Source organism: Semicossyphus pulcher, unplaced genomic scaffold (genome assembly GCF_022749685.1).
Source record: "Semicossyphus pulcher isolate SPU_LCO1_2020_fin unplaced genomic scaffold, fSemPul1.0.p SCAF_5, whole genome shotgun sequence".
NCBI lineage: Eukaryota > Metazoa > Chordata > Actinopteri > Labriformes > Labridae > Semicossyphus > Semicossyphus pulcher.
In genome coordinates, this window is record NW_027211726.1 from 30,846,840 (window position 1) to 30,871,006 (window position 24,167).

At 41.0% G+C, this 24,167-nt stretch overlaps 2 protein-coding genes across 2 annotated transcripts in view; one reads left to right on the forward strand and one right to left on the reverse strand.

Moving 5' to 3' along the window:
* eepd1 (endonuclease/exonuclease/phosphatase family domain containing 1) overlaps positions 1 to 2,983 on the forward strand; it is a 35,732-nt gene extending 32,749 nt beyond the window's left edge. The window contains exons 6-8 of the mRNA XM_069681613.1: positions 1,159 to 1,297; positions 1,390 to 1,584; positions 2,546 to 2,983. Of these exons, the coding sequence (XP_069537714.1) occupies positions 1,159 to 1,297; positions 1,390 to 1,584; positions 2,546 to 2,730 (519 nt within the window). The 3' untranslated portion in view covers positions 2,731 to 2,983. The remainder of the gene's footprint in view (positions 1 to 1,158; positions 1,298 to 1,389; positions 1,585 to 2,545) is intronic.
* A 4,917-nt stretch (positions 2,984 to 7,900) lies between these two features.
* matcap2 (microtubule associated tyrosine carboxypeptidase 2) lies at positions 7,901 to 23,001 on the reverse strand. The gene is made up of 7 exons (XM_069682014.1): positions 22,918 to 23,001; positions 20,912 to 21,579; positions 17,770 to 17,913; positions 16,961 to 17,093; positions 15,007 to 15,312; positions 14,760 to 14,857; positions 7,901 to 11,140 (listed from the first exon to the last, which is right to left on the reverse strand). Exons 1-7 carry the CDS (start codon positions 22,940 to 22,942, stop codon positions 10,982 to 10,984), a joined length of 1,533 nt encoding a protein of 510 aa, XP_069538115.1. The 5' UTR covers positions 22,943 to 23,001; the 3' UTR covers positions 7,901 to 10,981.
* Between the last annotated feature and the right edge of the window lie 1,166 nt (positions 23,002 to 24,167).

Below are 24,167 nucleotides of genomic sequence, written 5' to 3' on the forward strand. Positions count from 1 at the left end.
CAGACTTAATAATAAAGGAGAACAAAGATCCTCACGGAAATGCATCTTTTTATAAGTAAGTTCATCTCTCTCTTCAAAGCCACCAGACTCCACTGACAACATTAACTCCATTAACAGAATCAGTTATGGCACTCGAAGCTTTTAAATTAACAGTTTTAATTCAATGTCTCTTCCAGAATCAGAGCCCAAGAGGTAAAATTTACTGTACAGTTTTTATGGGACTATTTGCTACTGAAGAAATAGTCCTATTGTAACTTCAAGTTACTTCAAGGTTTGTTGAAGATTGATCCAGTTTATCACATCTTGGATCTAATTTTTACACAAGAAACACGGTATTCAGACCATCAGATAGTTTATAAACAATGATTTAAGTACAGATAGGAATGATGGTCTATATGAATCTAAGTTAATTTACAATACAAGTTAATATAATCCGGAATTATCCTTTAACTCCTTCCAGCTTTTCTGAGAAGGTCATAAAACTACTAACCTGTAGTATCCTAAAGTTAAAAGATCAAAGCAAAATTTCTGGGTGACATCTTAACTTAAAAAGTTGATGCAAAGATGCGAATTTGTGAGCTCAAGAAATTCGCACAAAATCCTGTCAGTGTTGAGATGTTCCTGACATCGTGAGATTTTATTAGTTGGTCGACCTGCCCTCCATTCCAAAGGCAAACATTTTTAAAGTTGTTTATATTGTCGTCTTGCAGACAGAACTAATAAAGCAGTGATTTTTATGGTATTATGAAACATTATCATGATGAGTTTTTTCAGCATCCTTTTGACCTGTTTATTGTGTTGGGAGAATGACTGGGAGTTTGGCTCCTGGCGTGTCTAGAGCAAGTTCATTCTGTAACGCAAAGTGCATATAAGAGAATAGGCGGGCTGGCAGTGGGTGGTGTGGGGCTTACCTCCGGTCAGCAACAGTGGCTAGCTCAAACCGAGAACTACCCACGAGCAGCCAGCCCAGGCAGCGTCAGTAGAAGACGCCTGCAGAACCGGGTTAGTTGTTAAGCCCCGCCCACTACCAGCCAGCCAAAAGAAAGAGGGAACTAATAATGTGACTACTAAAGAGCATACTGCTCAACCTGACATTTGCAATGAAATCACAGTTAAATCCATCACCTTTAGGTTCACTCACTTGACTTCTTTCCTCAGGTTGGTTCATACGAGCTGACAGTGGTGAACGTCCACATGCACACCGCCGCTCCATCAGGTGAATCCAACGGCAAGAACCACAACACAGAAGAAGCCAAGTGTCAGCGGCTCTCCCCCAGCATCCAGGAAACACTCAAAGGTGAGTCAGTGAGGTCACGCCTGTGAAAGTCAACCAGCTGTCCGACACCGAGCATCAGTGCTCATCTGTTTCCTTCATCTCTTTCCCTGCAGCTGAGAAGGAGCTGGTGGTGCTGGGAGATTTTGGCACCGCTCCTCAGAGCTCAGAGCTGGACATACTGAGGAAGGAGAAGCTCTGTGCCCTGGTGCCCTCCACCCAGTTCACCAACATCAGCACACGCTCACCACAGGGCACCCGCTGCCTGGACAACATCTGGGTCAGCCGCTCACTCAAGAAGATCTATTCTGGTAGGTGCTGGTTAATTTATATTCAATAATTCAGAACAAATCAAGTCCAAGTCTTAAGACAAGTCACATTTTAGTCTTCCAAGTGACTTTCCAAGATAGAGACCGAGAGGTTTCAAACAAAATACTGTAAACAAAGATGGACGACACGTCTCCACCTCCTCACGTTTTAAAAAAACGAAGCCTACACCCACCTGTAGCGGGCGCTGCCATCTTGCTCATTTGTATCCAGTGTGTGCAATAGAGATCGGCTGGTGGAGCCGCACAATAGACATCCCGCCCCTTCCTCCCTCTACCCAAAACACACCTTTACCTTGTGGCCCTGACGTGTTGGAGCCCTCAGGTGGGCTCAGTCTGCAGCAGAACAGCTTCTTGTGTCGGTCTGAAGCAGATATTCACTCTTCTGGAAAGTTCATTGATTGTAGTGTTAGTGTTAGTTACGTCTCCTCTCGCCACTCCTCCTCTACTCTAGTACTCGGGAACAGAGCGCTGCAGGAGCCCCATTTGTCAACAGAGTTGTCAATCATGAGGCCACACCCCCTTTTTATAGCATCAAATAACTAATTAAAAGTCAAGTTGTCAGAAAAATGAACACTTGGACATAAATCAGCATGATAAGAACCAACTATACTTTGACTCATGTCCCATCTGTTAACATGGATTAGGCGGGCTTTATGACCTATACTGCAGCCAGTCAGCAGGGGGGCGACAGAGAGGATTAGGCGTCACTTTTAGGGAGCTGTTGTCTCGGCCATCTTTTTATACAGTCTGTGGTTTCAGCACATATCCTAATGAATAAAAATCCATCCCTTCTTGTGGCTGTCATTCACTTTTCAGACTCTTTTATTGTCTTGTTCTTAAGTCTCAAGCATATTAGGTTTAAACAGTAAAAACAAAGACGAGCTATAGCAGCTTTAGTTAGATCACACTACTAACTGTCCTTATTGTGTTTCCCCCCCGACAGGCCACTGCATGGTGGTGCGGGAGGCCCTGACCAACCCCTGGATCCCGGACAACTGGTCGTGGGGAGGCGTGGCATCGGATCACTGCCCTGTTGTGGCTGAGTTTTACGCAGATGTTTCCCCAAAGGAGCTGGGCAGGCCTGGCATGGTGGACAGAGGAGACATAATGCCCAAACACGAACGGTGACAAAATCGCCAGCAGACAGTCGTGGATGACATCAGACTTTGTCCCGCCTGGATTCTGCTTTTTCCTGGTTCACAGTGAAGCGAAGAGTTTCCTGATGAATGTGAAGACGTGCCAAGATTGCCTTTTGGGTTTAAATTTATAAATGTATGATAGTAAGTCATAGAGCCATAAAAACGTTAATACAAAATATATATAATGTACTTTGAGAAGAAATGTGCCAAACATTTTCTATATGTGTATATAATAAAGAGACATTAAGAGATGTTCCAGCTGTGTCTCTGCTGTCATTAATGCAAATAAGTGCAGTATCTCATCAGAGGTGTCCGATTGACCCAGCCGTGCTGTAAAGCTCATTTGTTCTGTCAGCAACATCTAATGAGGACTCTTAAATTATGTAAGCCAGGCCTCTGTGTGAGCGCCCGTCTTCCTCTGTGATGGAAATGAGGTGCCAGGAAAGGGAACCATCAGAGGACAGAGCTGCTGCCTCAACTGCTCATTAACCTGCTCCAAAAGGATGTTTTGAAAGTGGCAAAAACAGAACCCATCAGTCAGTCATTTCTTTTTGTATCAATCAGTGATGGCAGACATGAAAAGATCCCAAACATCCTGTGGGAAAGATTCCATAAAGACCTGCTGGGGAAGAATTTGTTGGCCATTTTGCATAGTTTTCTGCTCACAGATAACTATGCAAACCTGCACTTTTCAAATGACTGTAGGCTCTTTAAAAAGGGGGCCGAGTGATGGTGACATATTGCTGTTTTGAAGCCTCAAGCCTGGCATTTCGGCTGTCACCATGTTGGATTTTTGGAGCCAGAAGTGACCATATTTGGCTAATACGACAGGTAACCACTGTATTTCCTACACAATAGCTGTGTCTTAATTCAGGGGCTGCATCCTTTGAAGGACGTATCTGAAGGCCGATTGCGTCACAGAGGCACATCAAAGGATGTCCAGTTTTGAAGGCTCCTTCAAATGAGCTGACAAATGCGTCCTCCTTTTCCCGGGCTGCGAAGGATCAATTGAGCGCATCCTTTGTGGTTCAACGTATCCCGAGATTCGGTGCACGCCAATTTGAAGTGATGTTGGACTCTCAATCGACCGGGGAATACACTTTACACCCAAAGTTTTTGGTTTCTACCCAGTTGAATAGCTAGAGATACAGATGTTCATAAAAACATTAAATTATCTTTAAAATAATAGTTAAGTGAAGTTAGTGAAGTTAGCTAGCTAGCCAGCTAGCTACCTGTTACTAAGCGACAGGAGCGCTGCTTTGTGACACAAGCTAAAGGCAGGAACAGCTGGTGAGGCAAACAGGAAATCCTCCATAGACCAGACCTTAAAAGGATGCAGCCCCTATCTGTGGTCGAAGGTGACCCGCTTTGTTTATTAATCAGACAAATGAACTTAAGAGAGCTTGTTGAACATCTCCGGTGGAAGACCGAGTTGCGGATGAACGACTCAAACCGGGGAAATTAAAAGAACCAGTGTTCTCATCACTACGACCCGCTGGCCAATAACCAGCAACAATCCTGACTTCCATGCACAGCCACAAAAAATCAAAGTATGACACTCACTGAACGAGCTAATAAGCCAGGCATGATGAGCACTGACAGAGTTAGCTGCCAATAAGACTTCTCTGACGGTCTGTCAGTCCGATAAAGCACACAGCAAGACAGATTATTTCTCTGATTTTTACATGAAAAAATCTCCAAAAGGCTCCAACAGCACAAACACGGCCCAGAGGTTACGTTCAGTGACTGAGTTAGCTGAGGTGACACCTAGCAGACAGGTAGTAGCTCCCACCTGTCACTCAAAGAGACCACGCCCCTAATGATGCATCACTTTAAGCCTTAATAAAATGTGAACAGGTGAGTTGTATAAAGATTCTCCCGTACAGTTGTCATGAAGAGAGAAATGAGCTACAGAGACCCAAACTGTTTTTTGTTTATTTCTGCTGTAAAGTTTAACATGGGGCTCTATGGGGACTGACTCACTGCTGGAGACAGCCTCAAGTGGACAAGAGAGGAACTGCAGCTTTTGGCACTCGAGCTTTGTCTTCCTTTCAAAGCCCCGGGGGTTTCCTCTCCATATAAATGTATTTCCAACCAACCAAAATGGAAAATGCTCTCTCCCTATCAGTCTGTCAGGTGGTTTGTGTAATGTAATTTCACTTAGTCAAATTGGCTTGTAAATATGCAACACTTTATCACAATATGACCTGAAATAATTCAAAGTGCATTTATTGATTCTTTTATTGGTCTGAGAAACTACATGAAAACGTATCTTTAGATTGAATTCTCCAACATGCTAGCAAACCATTTTTACAGCAAAACACTAACCAACATCAGCATTCATTATGAGTCCGGCATTGTGAAATTAAAGTACCAAGAGAATTGTTCATATTTCCGCCACTGATCAAATATTTAAAGGCCTTTCATACCCTGACGTCCCTGTCCTTTTTTCTGGGACTCAGCTTCAGAATTAGAATCAGAAATCGTTATCAATCCGCGGGGGGAAATTCGGGAAACTACATGAAAACTTTTCCCATCCTTCCCCCAGAATCCCTCACGTTTTTGTGCCCTACAACAAGTCACCTAACGCTGCTCCTCCTTGCACACCTGTCCCTGAATGACCCATCCCCTTTTCTCTCCTTTACGCCAACTGTGTGATATCTGTTCTCGAGCTCAGATCGAGTACACTGCTTCCTTGCTGATCTTTTAGCCCTTCCAGTCCATCATCTAGCTGATGGTGCCCCCTAGTGGCTCAATCCAGCCATGCTCCATCTAGTAGTGATATTTATTTAAAGATCATCAAACTGTTTACTTTTATACTCTATTCTTCATTTGGGTAAAAATACATCATTAGAATGAAAAGAGAATTGCTTTTACATATTGTCAAATAAATAAAAAATACGTGTATCACAGCCTTAAAAAAAACTTTCATTCAACCAAAACAAATGTGGATATAAAGTTTTTTTAATCCAGTATGTTTTAATATGTTTGTATTAAAAAGTGGAAATATAAAGACAGTAGATGTAGATTACTCTGTTTATGTATTCTTTTATTTATCTATTTTTACTTAATGTCATTAAAAGCCAGCTGATTGACAGCTGGACCCTGGAAGGAATAGCAAAACCAATGGGAAATAGAAGCGAATATAAAAATGAAAATTAAATAAATGACATTATATTTAAAATATATATATATTAAAAATGGAAAAATAGACTAGCATACATAGTAAAAAATGTTTTGCACTTTTAAATAGATGTATACAAAAATACATTTAAAAAAATGAATGTAAAAATGAATGAAATTTAATAATGTTTCTTTATATTTTGTTTCATAATTCAAAATTAGTTTATTATTTATTCTTTTTTTGTCTTTATATTTCCACATCTACTTTTGTATTACTTTAATGATAATAATAATAATAATAATCATAATAATAATTGCAATAGTAATAATAATTACACATACATTTTACTTACTTATAGCGCTTTTCATAGTACTCAAAGGCACTTTTGATCACAGTTAAAGGCTGGTCCAGTCTCAGACTATTTGGGTGGAGAGTTCCAGAGGGAGGGGGCAGCTGTGGAGAAAACGAAAACATTTTCGTACCCAGACATAGAAGGAGAGGAAACATCGCTGACAGGAACGTAGTTCATTTTTAAAATGTGTGTGTCAGTGAGTGTTTGAGCTCCTGGGCTGCATCTCTGTCTGTCCAGGTCATGTTTATTACTTTCTCTCCGCTGTTTTGTCTCTTTTCTTTTTGCCCTCTGTAAATTGACCGAGGTCTGGCTTGGGCACCGGCGGGTGGCCGGTTCAAGTCCCGGTATGGACCGAGCGTGGAATTGGCGCTGGAGCTGGAGAGGTGCCAGCTCCTTTCCTGGGCTCTGTTGCGGTGCCCTTGAGCAAGGCACCGAATCCCCCAGCGCTCGGGGTGCATGTCCATGTGCAGACCCCTCGCTCTGACATCTCTCCATTAATGCATGCCCATATAGTCCTGTTTGTGCATGTGTGTATTTGAGGCCTATGTTTGTGTAGCATTTTTGTAAAAACAGAGTAAAACAATTGAATGTCCCTTTTGAAGTATTGCTTCTTCTTCTTCCACTTTAGGACAGTACATCTCAGGTGAGCTTGGGCCCAGAGAAGTCGGCGGCGCTTCTGGGTGTTGTTGATATATGGCTTTCACTTTGCATGGTAGAGTCTTAACTTAACATTTGTAGATGCAGCGACGTACTGCGTTAACTGACAATGGTTTTCCGACGTGTTGCTAAGCCCACGTTGTAATGTCCATCACTGAATCATGCTGGTTTTTAATGTGCTATTGCACGTTGAGGAACGTTGTTTGTAGACTGTTGGACTATTTGCCCACGCAGTCTTTCACAAAGTGGAGAACCTCGCGCCAGCGTCGATTGTGAACGACTGAGCCTTTTAGGAGTGGTACTATCACCTGTTACCAATTAACCTACTTACCTGTGGAATGTTTCAGGTGTTTTTTGAGCATTCCACAACTTTCCCAGTCTTTTGTGGCCCCTGTCCCGACTTTTTTGGAACGTGTTGCAGGCATCAAATTAAGAATGTGTGTATACTTCTAAATAAACAATAAAGTTGATCAGTTTGAACATTAAATAACTTCTATTTGTGCTGTATTCAGTTGGATATATGTTGAAAAGGATTTGCAAATGTATTCTGTTTTTATTCACATTTTACACAACGTCCCAACTTGTTTGTAATTGGGGTTTGTAACATACCTGTGTAATAATTCCTTTGGTTTCACAGGGGACACAACTGTCTCCTGGGTCAGAGAGAGAACTCCACGGTGTTGGTCACGGAGCTCACTGAAGCTTGCAAAAAACTGGGGCAATATACTGTTTTAAGGGAGTCTCACAAGTACACACACTTATGTTTAATAGATTTGAAGATTTAAAAAATTGTAAATGTATTTTATACTGTGGACAGGTTCAATCCAACACCTCTGGATCCAGGTTCAGGGTTTCACAAAGAAATGGAAGAAATAAAGAAAAGGAATAAAGGAAACCATCCTGCCGATTCACACATAACAATTTGTCATACGTAAAAAGTTTCATGGTCATGATGAACCAAACCATATAAAATACAGGCTCTGTGAAGGGTTTTGTGTCACAGAATAAAAAACACAAACAAAAAACTTGTGAGACACATTTTCAGGGAGTTCCGTTTATTCGAAGATTCTAATTTTTGAATATCACAAAAAAAGTCATTCAAATAGAAAACATCACATAGAAATACCATGTAATTAAAGTGTACCAATATAAGGGTTTACTGAGGAAGCAGAGGACCACACATGCTCCCGGTGTTAGGTCATTGTTGGTATTCATAACAACACATAAACTCATCAAGTATCACAGTAAAACCACGAGGCATTTGGTTTGTTTGTAAAACATGAACATCATCGTCACAGACGCACTAACTGCTCATATCAGAGCAGTTTAAAGGTAGATCAAAGGTAGCAAAGTGCAAATAGTCAAACAGGGCTTCAAGTCAGTGCACTTGGACTTCATAGAGCAGAAGGAGGAACACACTTTCAGAATGTCTTCAGCAGTATTACAGGTGACTTTCACATTTTCCCTTCAATGTAAAACGATGCTGACAGGCTCAGCTGTCATCAGCAGGCCTGCTGAAGCACTTTCATTTGTCTGTCTGCTAAAATAGAACTGCTGTGGACCATCTCGCAACAACTCTGTGCTAATGCTGAACTTCTCTCCTACAAAAATAGTAACTTTTAGTATTTATCTACGGAAACAAAGTGCAAGTTCATCTTCAATAAAGAGACAGATATAAATCACTGGGTAAGTACACTTAGATCACAGGTGCAAGAGAGAAAGACAAAGAATCCTTCTATAAAACTAGAGCAGTGACGTTTTCATGGCTTATTCTATGATCTATGTGTCCACTACATTTAACCATACTCATGCACGAGAGTCCACAACACATTAAAAGGAAATTGTGGTATTGTTTTAAAGTAAACTTGAACTCAACAACCTTTTTTGTGAAGATAGAATCCTTTTCAGTCATTACATTGTTATCCTTAAAGTCTCCAGACTCCATTGAAAGAAACTGTAATTTTACCTCACAGAACTCAGGAGTTGATGGTCTACCGCTGCCTGGGTTAGTTACTTATTTCATGTTGTGTTTTTAATGTGTCATTTGGACACAACTTATATGTAAAAATAGGAACTAGGTTTAAAATTACCCCAATTCCCCTTCAGGTATTATTTAAAGAATTGTAAGTGTTTTGAAGTTGAAACGACCTCTTCACATCCGATATATCAGTGGCATGTACCAGATCTGTACACTTCAAAGGGCTGCCAATTAAACACTAATAACTCCGTTACCGTTGCCAGCAATCTCTGCCGGCCTCACCACATTTTACTGTCCTGCTCACGTCCACTAAAATTATATCTGGTTTGCCGTCTCCGTTTGCCTGCATCCATGTGAACACAGCATAAAACACTCTTTACATTTAACGCTGTTCTCTTTCTCCACGGTGCCTCAGTGGCCTCACTGAGTGAGAAGCTAACGTCAGGCATTTTAAAAGTAAGACAACAACTTTATTTTTATCCGGATGTTCCATCTTCTGAGTTAATTCAAAATGTTTCATTACGGTTTTGTATGATGATTGTGATGTTTCAGCATGGATTGCTTTGTTAATCGACTTTCCGTTAGCAAGGATAACAATAGCATTCTTTGAATTCTGAATTAATGTGACCCGCTGCTATGTTAAAAAACAAACAATGGCTGATGTACAGTTATCCAGTTTTAAGTCTCAATTAACAAACTAACTTAAAAAAAATCCAGTTTAAACCTATCACCATATTCACGTGGCGGCCATTTTCCACAAATGCTTCTTACAGAAGGATAACGTCACACTGCAGTTTCATGTTACACGCTGTGTAATTGTCATTTCACTGCTTTATGTGTGATAAGCAACAGAGATGACAAGTATTATGAAAATCTGTGGGTACATTTGGCCATATTTTAAGCTAAAACAACATCTTTAATAAGCTATTAACAGCTAATGTTAGCATTCATCCAGCGACATTAAGCTCACTGCAACATATATTTCTGTTGATAAATTTAAGACTTTCTAACCGTGATGTTAGCCAGAAAGTGGTTGGATGCTAACGTTAGCCAAGCAACAACATGGCTTGATGTTCCTCAGGATTTTCACTGAATGTCTGCTCTGTTGCTTCATATGCTGTTCATTGTTGTTCTGCTGGGATCCTGGTTTGCAAAACATATAAACCTGGGGACTCTAACAAATAGTTTTCATTCAGAGCTTCCTGATTAATCAGCAACTGAAAAGACAGCGGATAGTGAAAAATCGGGAGATTCGTAGGAGGTCATATTTCTAATGAAAACACCTGTTTTTAAACCCCTTAGCTACAATCAGACGTGTACTGTTAGCATCCAACCATTTCCAACCATAACATTAGCATTTTATTGAGTTTAATGACATCACTGGAAAAGCATAAATTAATAAAAAAGAAAGCATGAGCATGATGTCACAAGTTGAATGCTAATGTTAGCTGTTGTCCGACGATAGCGGATGGGTTAGCATATATGTTGTTTTAACTTGAATCGGGCCTGATCTGCCTTTAGGATTTCCATGAATGAAATGATACGGATTTGCCAGATTACCTACATTTAGGACTTGCACCCTGGAACAGAGGGGGATGACAACATCCTTTAGGTAACAGGGTTTGAGTTTTCGACCCTGAATATGACATCTGAGGAAAATGGCTGCTGTGTAAACAGTCCTGTAACACACAATAGTGAAAGTCCTCAAAACTGGGTCTGGGTATCGAACCACAAACTGAATTGACTGTGAGAAATCGTCAAGTAAAAACAAGTTGGCACTAATTGTTGCAGAAACATAAAGTAAGGTATGGAACAGGTATAACTTCTGTATTCGCTGTATTTTGTTGGCACTTAAAAAGAAAATGTTTTAAACTCGAACCGGCCCTGAACACAACACACTGAAATGATTCACTGGGTGATGACGTATGAGTGGATAAATTACCTGGTAATAACAAGTGTTATGTCAAAAGCTAAAATCAGATTAAACGTATGTGTCCTGTCTAACACAACTCTACACTACATGCAACACAGCACGCTGCACGATTCACACACTCGGCTACCATGCGGGATGAAGGTGTTGAGGCATGCGGGCCACGGCTGGCAGTGCTGTGATGAGGTTTGTAGGGGGCTTAGATGATGGTCTTGAGCTCCTCGTCAGTGAGCTCGTTGACAGCCATGATTTTTGTCAGCTGCTCGACATAGCGCGCCTGATCCTGCATGAAGTGTGGGATGCGGACGTTCTCCATCTGAGCCAGCGGTTTCAGGCGGTCCACGTCTTCGAATGACACCTGAGCACACAGAGAAAAAACAAAGAGACAGAATTAGCAGCCTGACGTACTGCAAGACAAAAGTGAGATTATAATGAATCACCAGCGCCAGTGTGGAAATGCAACCATGGTAACTAATACACCTATAAAATGCTAACGTACTGATGCTCAGCAGGTGATGATTAAAACTGTTTCCATTTTAGTTTACTGTGTTAGCATGCTATCATTTAGCACTAACATGAAGTACAGCAAAGACTTATGGGAATGTCATTACTCAGCATGTATTCGATTTGGTGATGTGTGAAAATAATTTCTACTTAATATAAAAGCATGAAGCTTGGTACGCTTGTACAGTTTGGAGCCCTGAGCATTCTCAGAAAGGGAGCCATTGCAAAAACAAACTGCTCATAACCATAAAATATGATGTCTTCTTCATCAAATCTCCTGAACTAAATGAAGCTTCCCGTTGGTTCATGCAGTACACAGAAGTCATACGCCCCAGCTGTAATCAGCTGTCAGCCTGCTGATTGGATCATTGTTTCTAATCAGTAACACACCAATCACAGCCGCTTCTCACAACCAGACAGCTTCTTCAAATGCAAATCCCTTTTCACTCATATCATCCTTGCTCGTGTTGTACATAGACTGTATAAAAAGATGGACGACATGACAGCTCCCTAAAAGTGAAGACAGAACATTTCGAGCACCCCCTGCTTGCTGGCTGCAGTATAGGTCTTAAAGCCCGCCTCCTCCATGCTGATAGGTGGGCCTTGAGTCAAACAATAAAATCAAATTACACGCTAAATACATTTTACATGGTTTCTGTCAATATTGTTAGTTCTAATCCTGCTGATTTATGTCCAAGTGTTCATTTTTCTGACAATTTTATTTTTAATTAATTTCTGATGCTGTAAAAAGGGGGTGTGACCTCATGATTGACAGCTCTGTTGACTAATACGGCTCCTGCAGCTGATCAGTTCCGGATCAGCATAATGGAGGACGATCTGCGAGATCTGCGGAGACGTAACTAAAACAATCACTACAGTCATTGATGTTTCCATACCTGTGAACGTTAACCTCAGACCAACACAAAGAAGCTGTTCTGCTGTTAAATACGCCGGGGTGCAGTATCCTTGCTGTTTTTTTAGTAAGTTAAGTGTGTGTGTTTTGGTTTACGGAAGTGGCTCCGGTGGCTCCACCCACCGATCTCTACTGCGCAGACTCTGGCTCCAAATGACGTCACCATCGCAATGGGAGCAGATGGAGACATGTCGTCCATCTATTTATACAGTCATTGGTGTTGTATTATCTCTCAGATGTACGTCGCAGGGAGCAACTTAAAAGCGGAGCCATCAGCGCCAAGCATAACTCTATTTCCATTTAGCAATAAATGGTTAAATCTATGACGACAGTGTTCCTGACTGAAACATGACAACACAATAAAGGGGATGTCTAGCCCTTTACGAATAGTAAACATATCGGCCAAAATTCGGCACATCTCACTTAAACTATAGTGACTGTACCAAAGTTCATGTAAAGCATCCAGTGGACCAAAGTGATGGACTGCGTAGAGGTCTATAATAAAATGAACCTACTTCAAACTTGATTAATTACATCAGTAAACACTTTCCTAATGTGTTTATGAGGACACTTGGTGTTTTCAAGTCTTCTTTAATACAGCTTTATGTTTATTTTGTAAATGTTTGTCCCAGAGTAAAAAAGACGCTGAAGCAGGGTATGCTTTAGTGTGGGGCTTCCTGTGATTTACAAGTTGCTTTAACGGGGATCCAAAAATGTCTTGTTCAACATTTGCTTTGTACTAAAAGTCTGCTGTTCATTTCATGGGTAAGTACATTTTTTTAAGCCTGTTTTTCTTCTAGCAATAAAAATAATTCAATTTATTATCCCAGTTATCCTTAATATGGGATGCACCTTGCCTGACAAACTAGCACTAATGGATAATTTAGGGACTGCTAACCCCTCACTCTTCTCCAGCTCCTCCTTCTTGTGTAAATATATTGACGCCTTGCCCCAAAATGCTAATTTCAAGGCGTCAAAACAGCCCCAAAGGGTACATCTAAATCTATGTTAAACACATCACTTCTTACATCACGTTCAGGCACTTTAAATCATGAGTGCCCTGGGCTCCTCTGAAGCAGAACACTGTCTGCTCCCTCAGTAGAGAGGCTGTTATATAACACTCATTCAGCCTTGCTCTCCTTTCATTTTACTCTGTCTGAACTGTTACCATCATCTGTGTAGTTAAACTTTTATTTCATGCCACTGAATGTCACAGATGATATCGTTATCCTGGTACTTTCTATTATGTTATTGTAGTCGAAGCACTGGTAGAGAGGAGATACCATTAAAAAAATGCTGCACTGACAGGAGAGATGGGAAACAGAGCAGGCGGTTTGTCCACAGCAGCGAGAGGCCCAAACACCAAGGAAAGTAACTTTTAAAGGGACGTCAGACGAAGAATTCATGTATTTAGGACACTGTCAGCAAAATACTGAGGGCTAATCTGCCACTCTGAGAACCCGTCCTCATTAACGAAGCCTCTGGTTAACAAGTGCATCAACAAGATGTGACAACAGTGCCAGGCAGTGGAGAGTAGGGCAAGGCACAAGTTCCCTCTATAAGTCATGTTGGTTAAAAAGAACCATTAAAATATCTGCCTTTCCTGATATGTCAGAAAAATACATGACCATCATCCAGTGGCCTTCTCCAGGAACTGTGCCGGAATTCATTTAACTTCCACTTCCAGCTACTTAAGGCTGACGAGTGCCTGTATGATGAGCGGTTAGCTCGGTCAGCTCAGTTTTTGGTTGTCGATCTATATCTGGTGAATGGTGGTTTCACTTATCCTCAGTCACAAGTCACATGTAGGCTGCAGTCAGGCTTAATACAGTACTATGAAGCCAAAATAAACAGGCAATTTGTTCTGTTGAGATTTAATTGCCAAAGTATGTTTGTGTTAAACCTGTGGTTTCTGAATGTAGTTGGGATACTTTTGATGTAACCTCAGGATGTCAGGAGAATCTCAACACGTATACGCTTTTACGACAAAATGACCACTCAAGTAAGAGTATTTGCAGGATTTACGGGATTTGCGTTACGTTACTTGTGTTGCCCAGCACAAATGCACGTCTATTTGCAGCTTTAACTATAACTTTCTCAGAGCTGAACCACTGCTGCTTCACTTTGAAAGGAGCTAGTTGAGATACTCTGGGCTATTTATCCGGTTGGGTTTGTCTAGGAGGCATCGAAAGAGAGAGAACCAGGATTAGGCCTGGAGAGGTCATGGGAATAGTGTCTTGGCTTCTCTACTTGGCTCCAAATAATGGTTTACAGAAAAGTTTGAGACTTCCAGAAAAGTTAACGTTAGGTATCGCAGATGTCTGCAAGGGTCTCCAAGTGCTGAGGGTGGATATTTCAGCTAATGACTCTGGTCAAAGAGGAGGCTGCATGGCAGAGAGAGGCAGCCACCTGGTCCAGGTCTGTTCAGCCTGCTCGATTCTGGTTGAAACATCTCATAAAAAGATGCTACATAATCCTGTAAGCAGTTATTTAATGTAGCTGCTCTATAGTGAATACATTTATTGAGTTATCCTACCAGGCTGAGATGGAGCCTTCTTACCTTTCCTAGAGCCATCAGCAGTGGAAAGTTGATCTTGTCTCTGTATCTCAAGATCTTCAGGATACCATCCAGGTAGACCTGGTCTTTACTGAAGCACCCTGCAGTTTTAGAGGTCAGAAAAGAAAGTTATTTTGACTGTATTAAATCTGAATCAATATAGCAACTGCTGTGAGATCTACATTAAATGTGTTATGAAGTCCATTGGTTTCATGCTGTTTCTCTCGTCTCTTAAACCTTATATCCTGACCTGGCTGTGCTGTGTCTGTCTGGCCCCTCTTGGCTCGGACGCAGTAGTCCCAGCGGGTGTTTGGGTCCTGGACGAAGCGTCCCAGGTTGTGGAAGAGCTGAGAGAAGGACATGTGGCTGGCCTGGTAGACGGTGTAGTAGAGCAGGGCGGCGCGCCACAGTGTGGGGTCCTTCCTGAACAGGACACTGTGGATGCTGGCCAGGCCCTCCTCTGTGGGGTTCAGAGGCTTCAGGTTGTGCTTCTTCCTGCCCACGCTGCTGCTCCACGGCTGGTGGCAGTTATTGACCCCACGGAAATAATGCGTGCCTGGTGGACAGAGACAAGACCTATTCGTTTAGTTGAGACAATATTAGAAGAACCGAACATAGATTGTATAAAAGAAGTGGATGGTGAATAGTGGAGATGACTTTAAAATATGCTTCTTTCTGATTACCAGCAAAATATGATTGTATACAAGTCTATTAGAAAAAGAGCTATTCATAATTATTCCTTCAGTAAGCATTTTCCTAATGACTTTATAATCTCAATCTCTCCCTTCAAGTCTTATTCAATACAGCATGATGTTCATTTAGTAAATTAAGCTCCCATTTAGAGTGAAATACCGCAAAACTTCAAATGAACAGCAATCCCAAATTAACACAAAGTCACCCCACACACAAATAAAAGCCGGTCTCTATTAAAGCCCATGTACATCAATTGTTTATCCGGTTGTCAGTGTAGTGAAGCACCACTTTTCTAAGTCACACGACACATTCACTGGTCGCTGTGGTGCGTGGAGAAAACATTAGGACCTGAATGCTGTCAGGTGTCAAGATTGAAGAACAAAAAGCAGGAGAAGCAGCAGTGAGACTCTTCTCTGATGATCTCAAGAGAGTGAAAGAAGAAGTAAACCTGAACCTATGGCCCAGAAAGATGGTAAAAACGACGGTGTGCATAGTGGTGGGAGGAACCACAGCCAGCGAGCATGGCAGCTCAAAGTCTCTGACCGTCAGTTCATCAGGATGAAGGACAAAGAAATATACATCACAGTGAGTGACAGAAGGGACGGGAAGGACTTTGCTGCTCGTGCTGCTTTATAGATGTTTTCTCCGTCCCTCAAGCGACATTTTTACGTTATACTGTATGTACACTGTACTGCATTTACAACAAACAAAGCATATGCTGATATGCTTAGACAGCTTCACAGACCTACATGTCTGCGCAACACTCTTAAATTATTATTTAAACAGGAGTCTCTCTCTTTCTCCCGCTCTCTGTTTTTCAGCAGTAGGTAGGGTCAGACGTGCTGTCACGCACAGCTGGATCAATTTAGTGATGAGCAAATGATAAGTCAGTCGATGGTCTCATTTTTTATAAAGGTAAACATTCTTACTGGTTTACTTTTCCCTATCTTTGCTGTCTCAGAGTTTTGTACAAAAATAATTAAAGGCCCGTCTCGTACAGACGCCCATCCCTAAGGCAGGGTGAGTTTATCGATTCAAGTAAATAAAAGCCCGGGCCACCAATTGAAGTTTTACGCTAGTCTAAAAATAGAATTGAATATTCTGAAATAGAATAGATCTAATCTGTGTACTGTGTGCGGGGTGGGGGGGTACTGCAGCGAACAATAAGTCACCCTATTTAAAGAAGCTATATCGTTATTACTTTATAACTGTGCTTCTGCCGAAATGATCAACACACAGCTGCACCTACAATCTTTTAAATCAGAATGAGAAGGTCAGTAATTAACACAAAACGTCGCACCTCAATCAAAGCATTTACAGGAGGGACCAGTTTTTTTCTAATGAGCATGCGGGAGACGCTGCTGCAGGTGTAGGAGAAACAGAACGCGAGGGGCGAGTGTCCAGTCAGTTAATCGATCATGGATGACGATCTAACCCGCCCCCCGCGTCCGACAGGGAAAAATCTCTTGCTGTGAGGGACATGTGTGAAGCTTGAGACATATTACACTCACCAATCTCGTGCTTCAGCATTCCCTCCAGCCACTGCTCTCGGGCAGTGGAGACGTTGATGGTCAGTGTGGGTCTGCTGTTCACCACCGTCATGGAGGCTCTGGACAGGAGGTCATCCGTCACCTGGACTACGATCTACCAACACAGAAATAACTCAATGTTAACTTTTTTTTGCTGTTTACCTTTTTGGGGCATTTCCTTTAATCTGTCTGAACCATAGAGTTTAAAATACAGGAACAGAAAATAAAACATTCACATTGTGCAAACCCTTTTGGCTGCTCGGACACTGAAAGTATCATTTAAGTTACTCTAAAACCACTGATGCTTTACTTTGTTATAAATAATAATTTGTAGCTGGGCTCAACAAAACTGTCTTCTTTGTCTAAACCCATTAGGAGTTTTCCAAGCGTACACAAGGTGTGTGTGTATGTGCTGTAATGTGTTCAGTGAAACATTATTAACTCGGTGATGTAATATGTAGTTGTTGATGGTTACATAAGCGCAGCTCAGCACAAGCCAACTGCAGGATGACTTCAGTGAAGTGGCTGGATTTTGCAAGGTCTTCTTTTCCCTGGAGCTCATTCACTTTGATGCCCTGCTGTCTGCGGTGCTGTAATGATGATGTACAAATCCACAATGACAAAGACTCTAGAGTGCAGAAAATACTGGCTCGGTAGTACAGCCTTCTTAGACTTCGTCACTTTATAAATAGTCTTCAGTGGGTGATCAGGACTGTTTGTTGACTTGTGTTTGACTCAATGCATGTGAGTGTTCAAATAAAAAGCTATGGCCACGTTTCCTGTCCTCTTACCTCCCCCAGGCAACCTTCCTTCTCCATGTATTTCTTGACGTTGTGCCAGATGCGACTCTTGGTGAGGAGGTTGCCCCCGGTGATCTGTTCAAACTTCTCATAGCTGCCATATCGCTGCAGGGCTAGCTCCATGATGTGCACTGCCTGCAAGAAATGTGAAATCCGTTACGTAAAAGCTGCCTGTGAATACAACTGTCCTTGACAGGAAGTACTTAGCAACCTTTCACTTTGGTGCTCTGAAGCGGGAGCAAGAAATAACTGCTACTGCATCGCTTAAATGGAGTGAAACAGAAAAGAAACACAAAGAGACAGACAGTCAGACAGATAGTAAACAGACCAAATCATCTGACTGGTTCCCAAAGGTTCTGTACTTGGTTTTGGTGTGGGGCTTGATCCTGCTATTGACAAGCCAAACATTTTCAAATACTAGGCCCTTCTTCTTTTACAAAAATAAAATAATAATAAATCTGTAATGGAAACAAGAGTAAAGGGTGTCATTTTCCCATAAACTGTCTTTTTGCTTTAGATTCTGCAGAGTTTCAGTCTTTCTTTAAGAGGAAACAAATGCAGCTGCTCAAACGTAGCTTTGACAGTTTGGGAACATTTCCACTTTCATCCTAATGAAAAGCACAAGCCGGCCAAGGCTAGGGGCTCATCTGGCTACCTATCAACCAGCTGTCCAATCGCAACTGCCCCCCGCAGCACCAAGTGGTTAAGCAGCCTCAACACTGACAGCTCAGGCTGATGCCAGGACGAAGTTGGCAAATACGTCTGTGAAAGTAACGGGCATAAATGTCTTAAAGCTGCTTTTACGCAACATCTGGTGAAGGAGATGGTTCCATTAAGCTATACACTTTATATAGATATATCAATAAATCAGGATAAATGGAGTAATTTGCTAAAAAATGCACACTGTGCTATTTTGTGATCAACAACCTTACTTAAACGTACACGCACACACACACACACACACACACACACACACACACACACACACTGTAACTAGTATTTCTGTAAATAATGTTTTGATGTTCAGTGTACTCAACACTATTACATATTGGAGTGTAATATTGAAAATGCATTAAAAGTATTTAAATGTTGTTGCTAATAATTCACACAATAAATACTGTCCTAATAAAGAAACAACTTTGTTGTATGGCTTTAGTAGATTGACTATATTTTTTTTATTTGAGGTATCATCAAAAACCTGGAATCTAAAGGGTTAAAGTTCTGACAATGAATAATTATTTACTATTCATGAACAGGACTGAAGCTAGTGAAAAGATTTCATTCAGTGAAAGTGGAAAAAAATATTGATATAAAATTGATGGCAGTTTTTTGACACAGACAACATTTTGACTCAGAGGAACTTTTTGTTACTGAAGCATAAGGGTTAAGGAAGGCAGGCTGTGTTACGTTGCATGAAGTTGCCTTTTTTGTATTGGTTTTAAGTAAGTTGGGATGCACCAAAAATGCAACTATATTTACGGGTTTGGTGCCATTAATTTGATCCCAAAAGACAATTGTGATTCAGTCCACTCTCAAAGTTCAACACAGAGAATGAAAACATGACAGTGTAGGGCAAACTCAAGGGAAACAACATGAGTATCCTTTGCAGGATCATTTTACTGCATTTCCTGTTCAGCACAGTAACTTGTTTTACTGTCGGTGAACAGTGAAACAGAACACCAAAGGCCTGTTTCCATGTTCACTAGAAACACATCTGATCTTTTACCTTTATTTATTTAGCTGTGGAAAGATTCAGAAGAACATGAGTTTGAATTTTGTCTTCCTACAGAACAAATACTATGTACTCTGATTCTTCTTCAGCATCGATGCTCCTCAGTGGACATGTTATCAAACTGTTAATGTTGATGTACGACACCCGCTGAAGCAGTCTAAAAAAGTCTTCTACATTTGTCCCCAGAACTAATCTATCCGAGCCGCTTTTCACTCAGACATAGACTGATGTTGCATCATCCTGCTGGCCCTAACAGTAAACACCTTTGGCAGTAAGTCTCTGTGATCACTGTGTCCAACCTGACTGCTGCCGTGTAGAGGTTTGCTGATCTAAAAAGCAGCCAGCTCAGCACCGACCTTGTGCACTAGGGATGTTGTAAGAGATGTGATGAATGACCTGTCACTGCCTCTGGGACAAAGACTGGTGGACTGCACTTACTGAATGTACCTTTTTTCTTTTCAACATGCAAGTAAGTTTTATAATGTTTTAACTTATTTAAGCACTTTTACAACTTTCAGGGCAACACAGAGACCGAGGATAAACCACAGACTGTGAATAAGAAGTGAAAATAGCCTCTTGGTTTCTAAAGGTAAGCCAATGCAGAATCACTTTAAACCTGCATTCTTTCTAATGGCCAGCAGGAGGTGACTCTTTCAATCAGGAAAGAGGCCTAACAGTGCATATCCAGTCTATTGTCCCAATATGGTCACTTCTGGCTCGAAATAGATGGCAACAGGCAAAACACTGAACTCTAGGCTTCATAACTGCAGTCCAAATACCAACTGCTGGGTCCATTTCTTATAAACAATCTAAGTTCTCCACAGGGGGTTAGTTGCCAGGTGTTTTCAGTAATACATAATTCCATCCATCCATCCATTATCTATACCGCTTATCCTGTTCAGGGTTGCGGGGGGCTGGAGCCTATCCCAGCTGCCATTGGGCGAAGGGCGGGGTACACCCTGGACTGGTCGCCAGTCAATCACAGGGCTAATACATAATTCCTTAAAACAAATTTGAATAGGCTTAAAAAGCTTAAAAATGTGAATATTTATTTATTTATTTATAAGTTTGAAAAAGGGCATTAACTTAATGTTTAATCGAGCAAACTGTTGCTACAAAGGCGATCAGGTTTAAGATTGTGTTTGATCACTTGGGATTGAATATGTACTATATAAAAATTTAAATAATGTCTGGTCAGGGGGTACATGGCTGAAAAAGTAAATTATTGAGAAAAGTTTGGGAAACACTGCCATAGTGGTCAAAAGAACTAAAAGAATCCCGGACTGCTTGTTAGGAAGACTACAGAGAAACACATTATTTAGAGTTTTAATAAAGGCTACTAATACTCTCACCATCACATAATGAGCCACACTAAAGGATGACATTGTTCCAAACACAAACCTGCGTCAAGAAGCGATCTGAGGCGTTGTTATGCCGTGCGAGGATGAGCGGAGGGACGGGGTTGCTGTAGTCAAACTGTGGATTGTAGTTGTAGTCAGACTTAAAAAACTTGGCCTTCTCTTTCTCAACATTAGTCGGCTTTATGGCTGTAAGGATGCAGAGCTTCTTGGCATTTTCCACTTCCCGTGTGACCGCTGCTTTGTGCAACACGGGAAGTTTGGTGCGAGGGGAGTTGGAGATCTTCCTGAGCTGTGGAGCTGCACGAGGGGTGAGGCCCATGGTGCTGCCTACGACTGCGATGTTCCTTGCTGGTTTAGGGAGATTGGAGTTGCTGCCTGTGAGGACACGATTTGTCTGTGCAGGTTTACCCCCACCTTCTGGAACACGCATCTTTTTAGGAGCCATGCCTGGACGGTTTCTTTTACTAAATGTGGCACCATATCTCACTGATGTTTTGGGCCGCCTGTATGGTGACTGCTTTGGGCTCTTCTTCTCCTCCTCCTCAGCCTGCAGCAGGACGTTGTAGCTCCTGGAGCCACTGCTAAAAAGGTCTTTGAAGGCACCTGAAGAAATCTTCTCCAGGTATACTTGGCTTGGACTCAGTGCCTTGTCGGAAGTGTTTAGAATGTACTTCTTGGACATTTCTACTTCTGGCCAATGGAGTCTTTCTAAAAGAAGAAGTGAGAGGAGAAACCAGTAAGAAAAGAGGACAGTGAATCTGTTTGCTGCTAACTTTAGAATCCTCCTCTCGTGCAGACCTTTTATAGACAGCTTGATAGACTAATCCTCTTTGCAAGGCAGGATAAAATTAGATGTTTTCGTTTAGGGTGTATGTGTTTTCACGTCTTTGAAAGCACACTCACAACTCTCTTTTTAGCACAATCATTATGCTGTGATCTGACTCAAATAAACCTCATTTGACTCATCTTCCATTGCTGTTACATCAGCAGTTCATGGCCTTGCGTCATTCAGTTGAATGCATTAGTATCCTCCTGCCTTCACATTAGAAACAATTCTCATCATGTCCCCAGAGACCGGCAGTACATTACAGCATGAAGTCAGAGAGCAGGGCTCTGCAATTTCCCGTAAGGTGACCTGAAGCATCATCACAGTGCGATTGGACAGGAGCACTGAGGTGGAAACCGTGCAAACACACACAGCACAAACTAATGAGCTCAGCAGCACAGCAACGATTGAAAGAGGGAAAAGTGTGAGTTGTAGCTTTGTTGGCTTGTTATGTGCTCAGCCACTGGATCAAATTCTATTATCTAACATCAGCTGGGTATCTCATAATTCAGTTTTATCTGACGTAATAGGCTACAATCCAATAGTACTGTAGCAAAAGAACAGCTTGGCATATTAATATTGTAATTCATGTACAACAACTTTCCTACTATAAATAAGCAGCAATTAAAGGTCTTAGTTATGGCCTAGAAGCTCTATGAAATGGTCATGAAAAATACATCTGTATAATGACTAATACATGCATGTTAATGAGAAGCAAACTAATGGTGAATATGTGAACCTTCATGTTAGGTCTTAATTAACCCTAAAGAATCTCACTCTCACTTATCACAATTAATCCAAATATCAAAGCACTAATGTGAATTAAAAGCATATGACTAGCAGTAAAAAGCATGATTCAGCAGCACAAAGTATTCACACCATAGAGACTGCCATGCCACACAAATGCGTAGGACGCAGTATGTTAAGCATTGCAAAAAGAAAAAAAAAACTTTCCATATGATACAGTAATGAATAAATTCATGCTTCTTTAATATAAAAGATTTTCTCGTTTGTTTTTCCCTTGTAATAATAATAAGTTAATTGATGACTAACTGGAGCCCATATTACACATTCACAGTTACTTTCTTTAACTGAGCTCCCTCTTAGAATAACCACTGCTACACATTTAGGTTTGAAGTAACATCATTACTACATAAAGGCATTAACAATTAATTATTGCTCATGTCAGAAGGAGAAACACAAGAGAAAAGCAACCTTACCTGTGACTTTTATTGACTCCAGCATCCTCTGTTAAGGTCTCTGTAAACCTAAAATAACGTTACCACAGTGGTGTTCTTGGTAACTTAACGTCAACCTAGCTAAATTAGCCGGCTAATGTCGTCTGAAAATAAACGACAAAGCTAAAAACCTGTGTTGACTACGTTAAATGACACACAAAATATATATCATGCTATTTCATGGCTAACCGATGGGCTGACACTAACCGTCCCGCCTACACGGAGCCCGAGCCAAAGTGACAAGAAAGAGCCGAGTGGGCTGTGTGGTACTGTCTCTGAATTCACGGAGCTGTTTCCATGGTTTCGTTGGTAATTACGTAACAGACTTGGACGCTCATGGGTAATGGAGTTCCTCTGAGAACAGGCTTAGACACTGTCGGGTTGTAATCCTAATCAGCCGGAGATTCAAACATTATTTGTGATTAAAAAGTCCAGTGGATTGATTCATTTTTCATATAATTCACACAACTCAGACATTTGTTTCTTTTGATAGACGCCATGATTGTAGTTCTATGGACTGGTTGTAGTGCTGTCTACCTGCTAACTTTAATTTAAAGCCCGCCCATAAACAAAAAAAGAAGAAGCCATGTTTCAAATGAATCTAAATGTATATTATTGTCCTGCTGGCATTTAAAATAGAACTTATGATAGAGCTTTGGTATGCTCATAGTCTATGTAAAATGTATTAAATAATCATATTCATTTTGATTTTGCTTCATTTAGGCCTACTTATTTACATAATTGATTTTTTTATTAATGTAAGGTCTCATTTTTGTTGTAAGCTTTTTTAAGTCTGGTTTATAGTCAACTTTTATTTATTTATCTGTCCCTATAATTTTATCTGTTTGACTTTTTGGTACCAAGTTAGTTACAAAATCTACAATAACACACTGGAGCTTTTTATCTCTTATCTCTAAATATAAGGAGGATGTATTACTGAGGGTCAATATCAGGCTTATATTGTAATTTATTTGAGTTTCTAGTAGTAGATTGTATATCCTCATTTCACAATCTTAATGTGCATCTTTTTCGAGGTACCTATCGTATATTAATCATGCAATAATACACCCATTTTCATAAGATGCTGCCCGTTAAGTAGGCCAATGTGCTATCTTATGGAAAAACCTTTTTTTTTTATTGTTGTATTATTTCTGGAATGCAGGTGAAACGGAAATTTGATATAAAGGTGGAAATATAAGAATACTTTATTAAAAAAAGCTTCCAGCCAGAAT